The 14163-nt window shown below is 40.2% G+C and overlaps 1 protein-coding gene across 1 annotated transcript in view; it reads left to right on the forward strand.

Annotated features, from left to right (window-relative positions):
- Positions 1–8548: 8548 nt before the first annotated feature.
- LOC121954201 (cadherin-1-like) overlaps positions 8549–14163 on the forward strand; it is a 35731-nt gene continuing 30116 nt past the window's right edge. Inside the window, exons 1-2 of the mRNA XM_042501539.2 lie at positions 8549–8952; positions 10176–10290. Of these exons, the coding sequence (XP_042357473.2) occupies positions 8902–8952; positions 10176–10290 (166 nt within the window). The 5' untranslated portion in view covers positions 8549–8901. The remainder of the gene's footprint in view (positions 8953–10175; positions 10291–14163) is intronic.

The following is a 14163-nucleotide window of genomic DNA, read 5'->3' on the forward strand; positions in this document are numbered from 1 at the left end:
TGTCACCTCTACCAGCTAAGCTAAGCTAAACAAAGCTAAGCAGGCTAAAGGGTAGCTTTTCCTACTAAGCTAAACTATGCAGACTAAAAGGAAGCTTCCTCCACAAACTTTATGTGGTTGGGGAATAATTTATGTTTTTATCGACTATGGGTTGCATTTAATGGGAAATAAGTATGTGTAAAAAAAGGATGTTATTAGACATGAGGTAATGTTAGCTCTACCTGCTAAGCTAAGTGGGCTAAAAGGCAGCTTCCTGCTAGCTTTACCTGCTAAACTAAGCTAAGCCAAGCTAATCAAACTAAAAGGCAGCTTCCTCAACAAACTGTTTGGGGTTGGGGAATTATTATATGTATACTATATGTCTTTAACCTCTGTGGGTTGTATTTAATTGGGAAAAAATGTGTGAAAAGCAGATGCTACCTGTGGTAACATTAGCTCTTCCTGCTAAACTAAGCTAAGCCAAGCTAAGTTAAGATAACATAAAATATGCTATGACAACAGCAGCACATGTAGATTCAGGAGCCTGTAGTATCTCAAAATCCTTGCTACTTTTTTGCTATATTTTTCTATTTTTTCAACACCATGACCCCATCTGCTGAAGCATGACCTTTCTACAATAGAGAATTACTTATCACAATCGGGAAAGTTGTGTGGAGTTTGGACTGAATGCAGCAAATCCGCAGAGCATCCCCACCAGCGGCTTACGCCGAGCAGCCAGTCAGACCAGAGGGGAGAAACAAACCCGAAAGCGCCAGATGAAGAAAAGGAGGAGAGCATCAGGGCGAGGCTGACCTAACTTGGAACAAGAGCTGTTCCTCTACCAAGCCTTCTTCTGGCTGATGCCCAGTTGTGGGAGGATAATGTGGATGAGATGTGATTGAGGCTCACTCTGTGCCCATCTTTACAGATATATGGTTAACCCCTAAAATCCTGGATCAAACTGTTACACTGGATAGACAGACCTTGTTGGGAGCCATAAGGACACAAGTGTCTGATGCAAATTTAAAAAATGCACTGTAGGAATTAAATGATGCCACCAGCAGCAACATGCCCAAGCAACTGGATGGAATCTTCTGAGTAGCTGCTGATTTTAATCAGCCTATCCTTCGATTCCAAAGATGTGGCAGGGTCAAAGACAAATGAAATTTTGTTTTTTACACTTTGTTTAAAAAATGACTAATAAATCTACCTTCTACCTTCTATAAGATAAAATAAGATAAGCGGTCTAAAAGGCATCTTACTGCTGATATGTTTTGTATCGGAACTGCCTGTGTCTGGTGGTATTTTTCTGACTAACTGACATTACTGACATTGCTGACCATACCTACACCTTGGCGATGCGTGCTTAAACCCTTCTCATCCCAATTCAATTCAGTTCAATTCAATTCAATTCAATTCAATTCAATTCAATTCAATTCAAATTCAATTTTATTTATAAAGCCAATTATCACGAATCAAAGTTTGCCTCAGAGAGCTTTACAGCATGTGACATTCCTCTGTCCTTAGACCCTCACATAAATAAGGAAAAACTCCCCAATAAAACCCAAAAACCCTGCAAAGGGGGAAAAAACAGTAGAAACCTCAGAAAGAGTGACTGGGTAGGGATCCCTCTTCCAGGACAGACAAATGTGCAATAGATTTTATATTTAATAGGATAAGCAACTTAATGCATGTGAATTGGAAATAAGAGGGGTTATCCAGGTGTTTTTATCCTAGGCCATCATGAAGTGTTGGTTGGTTCAGGACCATCACCAAGTCACATTAATACTCGACCATCGTGAAATGTTAGTCCAGGAACACCACTAAATCACATTAATCCTGGGATGTTGTTAAGTGTTGGTCCAGGACCACCACCAAGTCACAGTTATCCTGGGCCTATCATTAAGTGATAGTCCAGGACCACCACAAAGTCACATTAATCCTGGGCCACCATTAAGTGTAAGTCTGGGATCACCAACCAGTCACATTTATCTTGGGCCCTGACAGAATAGTCAGAGGCATTTGTTTTGAGGGCAACTGGAGCAAGAGGAGACAGGTGTGCCAGCTGCCTTGCTGCTTCTTAAAGGGGCAGCAGTCTCTGGTGAATGTCTCTATAATGTCTCTATAATGTTTGTCAACCTTTTTGTTTACACACCTAAACACAGTCAAGGTCAATTGGTTATTTGTTCAGCTTGAACAAGACAGGTGGATGATAGACTGCTTTGCTTCTAAGGCTTTTACTCACTGAATTGTTAAAGCTACAATACAGTTCAACAAGACATGTACAGCTGCATATACAATACAAACAGACCATCAGACAGAAGATATTTTGTCTCAGCAGGTTTCATAGCATGTCTCACAAACACAGATAAGTCAGCAGCACCTGTTGCAAATGGCTGCATCTGCCTTACCTGTCTGTAGCAAGTCCCACAAACACCAGTAGGTCAGTAACACCTGTCCCAAACAGCGGCATCTGCCCTAGCTGATCCATAGCATGTCCCACAAACACAGGCAGGTCAGTAGCACTTGTCCCAAACAGCAGCATCCGTCTTAGCATATCTGGAACCTGTGCCACAAATACCAGGAGGTCAGTAGCTCCTGCCCTAAACAGTAACAGTTTCCTTAACAGGTCCATAGCATGTCCCACAAACACCTGCAGGTCAGCGTAGCTGCCCTTGCAGCTAACCAAACAGCTAAAGCTGCCGCTCTAATAACTCAAATTCAGCCAGAGCTAACCTGCTAACCAAAGACTCATTCCTACTGCAAAAAAAAATGTTAACACCCGCTAACATATGACAGTGGGAATGCGTACAATTGACAGTCACACCTGGGTCAAATGACTCAGCAGAAAACAAAGGTTTTTATCATCCCCGGGTCTGATTGGCATGATGGGAATACAACACCTGTGTGAATGCGTTAATTTTAGCTCCTTAACCGGTGAGATGCAATGATGTGCTGTCACTAATTACCATCTGTCTCCTCCTAAGTAGCACTATAACACAGTTCCAAATACATCTACACCAAGTTTGAAAGAGAGATTTAATAAGTGAAATTATATACAGAGGAGAAACCATTGAAAAGTTTTCAAAGACCTCTGTTCCTGCTGCTACTACTGTTTACCTGTTCTCCTGCCTGTCTGTGACATCTTATGGACACGCCAACAAAACAACACACACACACAAAAGCTGGCAGAAAGGCGCGTGCACATGCTAATTTTGGTGGGAAAGTGGTGCAAATGTGGGGTGTCACAGTGGGCTGGTGGCCAGCAGGCTGGTGGTCAGCAGCAGCGCTGAGTCTAAACCTTGGGAGTTGGGGATAGCACTTGCAGAGTTGTCAGCTGAAGGAATGTCTCCACAACTTCTGGTCCGTCTCTGGGTCCGCCGCTAGCCTAGCCCGGATGCCCTCGCGCTTGCCTCTCCTCTGCTTCCTCTCGCACCGCTTGCGGCATCTCCTCTTGCAAGAGGAGTCGAGTCTGGTGTTGTAGCAAAGTAGTCAGAGTTCCTTGAGTGTCTCTGCTCTGTTAATGCATGACAGAAACTGACGAAGCAAATGTGATGAACACAGTAAACTTAAGTCAGAAATAAAAGAAGAAACCAAGGTACTATCAGGACAGACAGGGGCTGCTGCATCTGCACGGCTGCAATCTTGAATATACAACTAACTTATGAACGTCCCTATGCTCGAACATGATGTTCATGATGGATAATCCATGACTTGCACAGAAGTCCAATAACAGAACACCTCTCAGCTTCAAATCGGGCAGGCTCTTACTCCCAATCAAGCTCCTCCAGGTTACTATTGTTGCCCACGTGAGTATTGAAGTCCCCCAGGAGACGGGCGTCCCCGGTTGGCACCCTTTCCAGTACACTGCCCAGAGACAACAAGAAGGCCAGGTACTCTGACCTGCAGTTTGGTGCATACATACAAACAACAGTCAGAGACCTCCTCTTAGCGACTTGCAGCCACATTGAGGCAACCATCTAGTTCTTCAACATGGCGCGCTCAGCCGGGGGCTCATGAGTATCCCCATACCCACCTGATGTCTTTCACCCTGGGTAATTCCGGAATAGGAGAGAGTCCAGCCTCTCTCCAGGGGCATGGTTCCAGAGCCAGAGCCGTGTGCCTAAAGGCGAGCCCAACTATATCTAGTCGTTACTGCTCCACCTCCCACACATGCTACGGCTCCTTTCGTGCAAGACAGGTGACGTTCCACAGCCCCAAAGCTAGTCTGCAAAGCCAGGGATCAGCCCACAATGTACTGGGCACAGATTCCTGACCCTGTGGGTGGTGGGCCCACAGGTGATGGCAGCATGTTAGCTCCCAGGATCACAGGGACACTCAAACCCCTCCACTGTGGTTCTGATGATTCTTGGGGGAAAAAGTCTCCCGATGGTATAACTCCCAAATCTGCAAATTAAAACAAATACAGTGAAAATTTAAAAGGAACTGTTGTTCAGCCAACCTTTAAGAATCTTGTTTAATATGACAAGGCAGTCTTAAAACACATAGGAAAACATATAGGAAGGGCTTCAGCTATGCCACAGCAAATAAGAAGGCACAATGTACAAGGAAGATTTATTTGTCACTTTTTTAATGTAGTCAGTCCAAATGCCAGCATGCTGTTGCATTTCTACCAAAAGGAACTAAAAGAGATCATGTTTCTTCTGTTTTAGCCTCTCAGAACTAGCTCCGTGTAAAGTCAACATGTGTAGAAAAAATACCAATTGACCTATATGGCACTCAAATGCTTTGCTGATATTCTACTTGAGTTTAATTTAAATTGCTGGTGTAAATTTTTAACTGTATTCTTTTCGATAAAAAGTTTATTTTATAATTGTTCTGTTGCTTTACATCTTTTCCATTGCTGCATGTGGAGTAGGGAAAAGCAGGCTGAAGCCAAGCAAGCCAGCCCCAAGCTGATGTCAAGCAACAGCAATGTGGCACAGCAAAACGTGGAAAAGGCAAAGCAGGCAAAGCGGAGCAGACACAGAGGCAAGGCCAAGCAAAGAGGCAGTGGTTCCTGGATGCATCTGCAGCCCTCCAAATACAGTATCTGTAACACAAGTAATCTAAATCCAAAAATAATCTAAATTAATATAAAAAAATTATTAATGCCAACAATGAGAGCATGATGGTAAAAACGCCATAAGGCTTACATACTGATCAGGTGGCATAGGTGACCACCTGAGGGAGGTCGGAGGAGAGTCTCAGGTGCGTGCAGCAACAGGAAGAGAAAAGCCGATCAAGCCAAGCGAGAGAATAGCAAGAGGGCGCCAAGATGGACACCACCTCCTAATATAGATTTGATTGATCTGATTTGATTTGATTTGATTTGATTTGATTTGATTATTGTGTAATGCAAAAACAATATGCCCAGCCCAAAGGGGCTTACAAGACACCATTAAGAAAACAAAAAGACCAGAAACCAAAAGCAGACACTTGATAAAACTAATGTTTCTTCCATCTTGTCATCATCAGTACTACAAAACATTTCAGGATTTTGAACATACATTTCACTCATCATAAAATGTGCAATATAACAGGAAATGAGATTTATTCTCAACTTTTCCTAAATCACAACATTCACACATTCTTTGTTCCTCTAGGGTGTTTTTAAATCTGAGGAAGGATTCCTGTTCTTAACTGAGCAACTAGAGATCTCTGTCTTTTAAGTTCGCTTTTACATAAAATTCTGTTGCATATTCATAGAATGCTCTCATGCAGTGATAGGCTAATGGCAGAGTGGAGAACAAGGAAGCAAAGCTCACAGCATTACTCACAATTTTAAGTGCAGAGATAAGCTTCTCATCGAGCTACAATCTCTCATATTTGGTTGCTTGTTTATTTTTTAAGTATTTTGAAAGTCGCAAAACTTCATCCTCAACAGCTGTCGTGTGCTTTCATTAGGTAGGAGATAGCTAATGTGGTTTGTGGTGAAATACAACAGAAAGCTGGGTGTAAATAGGCAGGCTACCTACTCTGAAGCAGAGCGAATCAAGACACACACTCCTTACAGCACATTACACGACCGCTGTTGTTTACTTTCCTCAATAAAAAACCAATGGAAATTACTCACACCATTTTTGCTCAGAAGCACCTTAACAAACTTACACAAGGTGTATTTTCAGAGCGTACCATGTAACTTCATAGCTTTGCCCACAGATCTCTGAGTCCTTTAGGTCCTTATTTGCTCTGTCTCTATACAGTCCTGATGCTTACTGTGGCTCCCATGTCTCAGTAATTGTGGGAGAGTATAAACTGACAGACTATGACAACACAGCCCCATGCGAAATTATCACTCAAGTTGAAAAATTTGAATGCTGCTTGGCCCGAATTCGCGTCTGTCCACGTCTTTGCATTGACTTTGAATGGAAACATGCCACTCAAAGCACTCGTGCCATGTCCAGTGTGAACGCACAGTAAGGCATTTCCTGCTGCAATGCTTAATGAGTCTGTTACAGAAAGTGCTTTACTGTGCTAATACTGTTTTGTGCAATGGATGCTGCTCATTGTCCATGATTGAGAAGAGTCTTTTGAGCGTTCTCCTCTAAGCCACGTCTACCTTTGTATCCAGCTGCACAGCAAAGACTGAGACAGCCTTCTTGATCAGCCTTCTGCTCCTTCTTCCCTGATGGCACCACCTCAGCACACTATGGAATTAAACAGGACACCAGTCACTACAGAGTCATAGAACATCTTGAGTAGTTTAGAACACATATTAAATGGTCTCAGCCTCCGTGGAAGAAGCAGGTGACTTGGGCCCTCTTTGTAGAGTGCATCAGTGTCAGTGGACCAGTCCAGTTTGTATTTCAGATGTATCCCCAGGTACTTCAAATTCAGTCACCATTTCTTTGTTTTTTTTGCTCACCAGCGTCCTGGAGACACAATCACAGCCTTATGTACTGTGGCCTCCCCGACAGGTAGTCCATAATCTAGGCTATTAAATGGGGGTCAACATTCATCATACTAAGTTTCTCACCTAGCAGAAGGGGCTGGATTGTATCAAAGGCACTGGAAAAATCAAAAAACATAATCCTTGCAGTGCCTCCTGACCAGTCCAGATGAGAGTAGGCCTGATGAAACAAGTATGTGACAGCATCTTTCACCCCAGTGTTGTGCTGGTAAGCATACTGTAAAGGATCCAATGATGATCTAACCAGTGGCCTGAGAACACTCACGTGCAGCTGTTCCATGGTCTTCATGGAAGGTAAAAGGTAGATTTGTTAGTCTTTTTTAAACAAAGTTTAACAAACAAAGTTACATTTGTCCTTGATCCTGCTACATCTTTGGAGTTGAAGGATGAGCTGATTAAAATCAACAGGCCTGAAGTCATTGAAGGTACTGGAGTTCCCTCTCTTCGAACAGGAACTAGGCAGGATGTATTCCAGAGCTCAGGAACCTTCTGTAGGCCAAAACTCATATTAAAGGTGAGCTGGAGGATTTTTTAAAATCTAAATATGCATCTTTGTTTTGATTGGTCTCCAAACAAAGCACAGCTCTGTCGCTGTTTAGTCCATAATAATATTACATCATGACACATGACCAATGGGGTCAGATCCGACAGAGGATCGACATGTTACTATTGACCAGATTGCAATTATAAACAGATCAATTTATTAATGGCTCTGATTATTATTCTGGCTGGCTGGACTCAGTTAATATTAGGTAAATATCCATCAGATTTGGACTTGACTATATGCCACAATGCCTTGCAGTTTGCCTCAGTGATTTACACAAGTACTAACTTTAGTAATCTCCTGTTTGCCTGTATTATTAGCTAGCACAAACAGAAATCACGAACATATGCACGTGGTCATGCCAATGATTAAGCTTGAGAGGCTGTATCATTTGCTTTCACTCACCAATGCGACAGCTCTCTGTCTGTTTCCTTTACATCATCACAATGGTTATTCCGTACTTACGTTAATGGTAATTTCCAAATTAATGCAGGGAGTCTGCTAGCTAGCGATAAAGGTCCAGATTAAAAATATTTTGGCAATTAGCACCACCTCCTGTTATGAATCTGTCTGGAGCCCAATAACAAGGAAAACATGCACATTTTCAGATTAAAAAACATTAGTCACCATCACCTACTGTGTTTTTAAATGTTGTGGAATCTTTTGGAATTGTGGGTCAGGTTATCGGCTGCTGCATAACACTGCGATGCTAAATTTGAAATGGTCTGTACTTTTATCACAATTTTGACTGTATACAAATCTTTCCTAAAATCTGTGCTGCACAACATTTTGGTTTCACCATCATGAAAAGGCAAGGATCCCATTGGTTTCATGAAAATAGGAACCTCTGAGACTTCCTCTGGTTTTTAGAGGCTGGTTCATACCAATGACAACAATCCTCTCTATGTACACCAAAGATGAATATTTGCAAATATATATAGGTTATTAAAGTATTAATTTCATGCAGTCTAGCATGTGTGTGTGTATAAGTATGAAAAGCGAGAGCGAGAGAGAGAGAGAGAGAGAGAGAGAGAGAGAGAGAGGAAGTCTGAGGTTGTCAGTATGAGGAAATGAGACAGATAATACTGCTCACTCAGCTTAGATACAACTCATTGCTGGTTCAGAAGAACACTGTCCGTGTACTGTCCAGCTGTCCAGGCCTGTTGTGTGTTGTTAAACCTACTAATGAGTAGACAGTAACAGAAACTACTGGTATCTGTGTCATCAGGCGTGTTCAGCCTGTATGACCATATCAGGAACACGGAACCCGCACCTGTAAGCTGACGTCATACGCTGAAACTACCTGCTGCAACCCGTCGAGCTGAACTCAGTCGGGAGCTGAAACTACCACGAGAGGAGACAAAGAAACAGAGACGAAATTCGCAAAGGAATATATTTAAAGTTCACAGAAAAATCCCCTTTTGACATAAATTGCCAGGAATATTAAAGGAGTATTTACAGACAGATGGGGACCGCTCGATTCGCGGTTTTGGCAATTTTGGTAAACGTCTTTCAGGTAAGATTTCCTGCTTTTGTTGTAAGTTAACGTTAACTCTTTAAACGGCCCTCGCCCATTTCTGTTCGAGTTTTCTATCGTGTTTGATTCAAAGAACGATAAATACAGGTAAATGGTTATTTTATGTTGTTAACGTTACTTTGCTGATAGGACACTGTTTGGGTGTTTTAAGAAAGCTTCGTTGAATGGCAATGTACGGGGATAATTTCGATAATATAACAAGCAGCTTTTTATTGCAGTAAAATCTCTACTTTAAATAGTTACACCAAATGTACGCTCTGCACTGTATACTATTTGGGCGGACGATTTTGACGGAAGTGTATTTTAATGCTTCGACCGTATGAGAATTGAAGATGAGGGCTAAGCTCTCAAATAATGGAAAAAATCCAGCCAGAAATTTTTTTCAACCACTTGCAAAGACAAAGGAGCTTTACAAACATTTTTTCCCCTAAAATTTGAGTCTTCCTCTCCTCGAGGAGTCAGTGGGTCTATACAGGCCTCGCCCTAGTTTCCTTGATGACGTTGCAGGCAGGTTGGATTCCGCTTGGAAATGTTTCGATTTTTATATGGTTTCGATTGGATTGCATGCAAAACCACATTGGTTTCTACAATTAGTTCACGCATGCGTCCTTTACCATAACGTTGTAATAATTTCGTGATATAGTTCCTTGTCCATACTCGAATTATAGGTTTTGAAGAAAAGGTTTTTTAAGACACAGTTTTCAGAGATACAATGATTGATAGATGAAAACAACAATTTTAGCATAGCAAAAATGCTATTTGTGCAGGTTCCAGCTTTTCCAATGTGACTGATTTTTTTTCTTAGTAGATATCATGTTATATTGTCTTTGACCTTCGGAATGGAAAAAACAACTGCAATTTAGACACCTTACCTTGAGATCTCTGGAGGCTATTTGGGATGGGCATGTTCATCATTATTTTAACATTTTACTGACCAAACTAAACAATGTTTAAAAAATATTTAGAAATTAATCGACAGTGCAAATAGTTGGTAGTTACAGCCAGGAGTTGACCTGTTGACTTATTGTGTGGCGTTTTAATTTTATCCACCTCAGTTGGGGATTACACCAGTGAATACAGTGTTTAATCAAACAGAATGCCATTTAAAATTTCCAGACTGATAAAAAGTTTTCCTGTGGCTCACTGATTGAACATACGTGTGTATTGTAACCCATTTAAAGGCTTTTTTTCCCCTTTTTTAGGCCTCTTTGGTAGTGACTGTTGAGGAGCCAACATGTGTTCCAGGTTTCAAGTCGAATATGTTGATTTTCAAAGTATCCAGAAAGCACCTGGATCGGACCTTAAGACTGGGAAAAGGTATGAACAATTCAGAAAGTTGTTCTCTCACTCATTGGCTAAAGTACACCAGAAGGAAAAGGTGTTAAGTTCAATATCATAATATATTAAGTTTTTTAGATTCTACATTGTCGAAAGAACATTTTATCTATGGAAGTATACTGACCTAAATTAAAGTATTAGTGAAACCTGACCTTCTACAGATAAGCTGTTATTGTTCTAATCCTCAAACAACCTCATGTCTCAACTTGCACTCACCTTGCACCTCATGAAATGCTTTTGCCTGTGAGGCAAAACAATGTCCCCAAGCCTGTTTTGCAGGCCTTGCTTTTGAATAGAGTCAAATACTCAAAGTTAAGGTGTGCTACACAACTGTAGTTTTGTATGTTTGTCATTGAAGTTTTCCACTGTCTTTTTATCCCCAACGGCCTCAGTAGAATATCTAACTGAAACTGACATTCAGAACCTCTAACAGACATAATCTTGCCCATGTCGGTTATTTGATTTTATTTTATTTTTTTAAAATATATTTTGTTTATCATTTCCCCACCGGGATTGCCCACTCTCACGCCTCTGGCGTGAGTCTCACTTTTTTATAGGCCTAATATCGTGTGTGTTGTGACCTTACTAATGGAGCAACTCATGTCACACAGGTTGTGTGTAATTTACTACCGAGCTGGTGTTGCACATGAGAAATAATAACTCAACGGGGGTGGGGTTTGTTCACTTTTTGGGATGATGAGAGGAGACACAGCAGAGTTAGTCCCTTAAAAAGACTAAAACTGCACAAATATGGCAACATTTTGGATTTCAAGTAGACAAAAGAGGTGTCCATTACGGATGCAAATGCTGTTGTGTACATCATGTTTCTATTTATATTTGATGCTCGCTTTTAAAGCGCCACGGTGGAAGAGGAACGGCTGATTCATGAGGTTGAAATGAGGGATTATATGCATGAAACCTACTTTTTTGACTACAAAAATCTAAACACTGTCAGCTGACTGGAGGGAGATAGCTGGGGAGCTAAAAGTTTCTGCTAAGGTAAATGAGTATTGCTAAAAACAAGCAAGGCTAATGTTACGTGCTTTTGGCTATATTATATAATTTTTAAAGCACTTTGTGTTTACATGTAATGAAATATGCTGTATAATTTAAATTGCCATTGCCATCTTTCAGTCTGCTATGTCATAAACTATAGGCTACTGACAAACTGATAATTGATTAGCATGAGTGACATGGTGGTTGTCAGAGACAGGGTTAACTTTATGTTAATATCGGTTATATTGGAAAAGGAAAATGATGGGGTCACTGGCAAGAAAGGATATATGAATAGGGATGGGTATCCATTGATTTCAGTTACTATAATTTCAGTTACTGTGCCGTTTTCATTTATCAGTCCTGGAATCTAACTAAAGTACATTTACTCAAATACAAATCTGAGGGACATTTACATAACTTAAGTATTTAAATGTCCTGCTACGTTCTACTCATCTACACTTGCGAGGCAAATATTGTACATCTATCTATCTTTCTAACTTTTATTTATATATATATATATATATATATATATATATATATATATATATATATATATATATATATATATATATATACATACACACACACGTGTAATGTGTGTGTTCCTTTTAGTTTTAGCAGTTATTTTGGTTCATGAAATGTATTTAAACCTTTCTGTTTTCATACTTCAATACATTTCATTGATTGTACTTATATACTACTAAAGTAAGATTTTTAAGCCAGGGCTTTTACTTGTACTAGAGTATTTTACAATGTGGTACTTTTACTAAGGCTGAAAAAAGGATCTGGTGGATCTCTCCAATCTTTGGCAATCTCAGAGTGTTTGCACATGGTACAGCACCTGCCCTTATACAGTGTTTATAGGGTTTTACCAATGTTAAAAAGTGACTAATGATCAAGTGGGATTCATCATTGAGCACATCTTGATCAGAGCAGATTTGGAAGAACGTTTGTTGTTGTTGTTGAACTTTTGTTCCTGAAATTGACTTGTCATATATATTCTTTAACCAGAATATTTAGATAAAGTATATGAGAAAATTTAAGAGAATGTTTCTGCATAAGGGCTATTGTTCATTAACTTCCCTCTATGTAGTTCACAAAGTGGTTTGCAATATACCATCAGCTGTGGGTATGATGCACACTGGGACTCACTGCTTTGGATCATGGTACACAATAGAGAGGGAGTGCACTCTGCTGGACAGACTTTGCAAAAACACCATGTTTGAATCACCCTAAAGATTGTTCTCAGGATTGCATGTAATGAAAAAAATGTTTTCATATCTGCGCATATAAGAAAAGCATTATCTGTGGTAGGCCCATACTAGGCAATCAGCTGGCCAATAAATCAATGGGGCTCTAGAGAATACACATACTGTAGCTGCTGTGAGGGTCCAAGGGCAGAGGGATGTCATATGCTATAAAGTCCTGTGGGGCAAATTTTGATTTATAATAATGGGCTTTATAAATAAAATTGAATTGAAATTGAAAATTGAAAATTGAACAAAGACAGCAAATGAAGGAACCTGCTGACATGGTAACAGCTGTATTTTCAAACACAACCAAGAGCAAGCCCATGTTCTGAATGCTGTCTGGGAGCTGGAGTATTAACATAGCTTTTTTCAGATTTCATGAGATTTCAGTGCTTTATATCCCATTGTCGTAACTTTAAATTATAAAACTAATTTCACATTGCGCCTACTATGAATCCTTTGATGCCATCAAGGGATTTTTCCTGCATATATATTTTGGTGGCAACTGCCACCGCCGATTTCCACGCCACCACCACTTTAAACCATCAATGTTGGCAAAGACTACAACGCAACATAATCATTCCATATCTTCATAATTTTTTTGTGCAATGACTGCAGTTGTCCATCGCGGCGCTGTCACCATGTCTGACTGTTTGCATCACAGACTGGGAGCAGAGGAAGAAAATAAACTTCACCACTTCCTACACTCCAGTAAACATTCATTTTCCTCAGTGAAATCTTCTCTATTCCCAAGAGCATCAATATCAGGTGTTGTCCTGATAAATAAAAATAAATTTATCAGGTCTGAAAATATTGCTGCTCAACCTCAAGAAAGGCAGAGAGCAGGGAGAGATGAGGAGGAGTAAGGTGAGGAGTAGATTCAGCTGCAGTGGCATTAAGTGTGTATTATGGAAAACTGACTTTACATTTTAAACATTTTTATTTTTGTTATATTTTATTTAAAGTACCACTAGAACATACTTAAATACAATATACTTAATGACAGTACGCATTGTGCCATCTTTTTGAGGTGTTATAAACTAAACTGATAATCCTAAAGTATCTGAAATTGTGGTTCATTGGCATGAAATTAAAATGCTATGAAAATGACTAATCCAAAAGTTTTCACCATGGCCAAAGGCCGCTGCACCTACCACCACCGGCCTATTTGGTGCCAGGAAAAACCCTGTGAGAGTTTCAGTCATCCATGGTATTTTGTTGTCTTCCAACCACTTGCCTTGCTTGCTTGCTGTCCGTTAGTAGTACAGTTGTGTACTGTTGTTCCTTTTATAAAGAACTTGAGCTTGTGACTTGTGTGTATGAAAATAAAGTCACTGTACACCAGGCCAAAGACTTTATAATAGTCTTCCATTTTGAGACTAAATTAAATAATTCTCTGTCATCATCCTGTTCGACAGGTTGTTCCTTGAAAATTTATTTAATGTTTATCTTGTTACTTAACATAAAACTATTTCTGATGGACAGAAGAGGGTGCAATTATTCTCCTTCAGTTATGTTATGTTACATATGTTGATGATTAAGCAGGGATGCACGATAATTATTGGTCCAGGTAATTATCATCCTGATAATGGGTTTTCTGATGTCA

The sequence above is a fragment of the Plectropomus leopardus genome, chromosome 13 (assembly GCF_026936395.1).
Source record: "Plectropomus leopardus strain MGB_pleo_1.0 chromosome 13, ASM2693639v1, whole genome shotgun sequence".
Lineage (NCBI taxonomy): Eukaryota > Metazoa > Chordata > Actinopteri > Perciformes > Serranidae > Plectropomus > Plectropomus leopardus.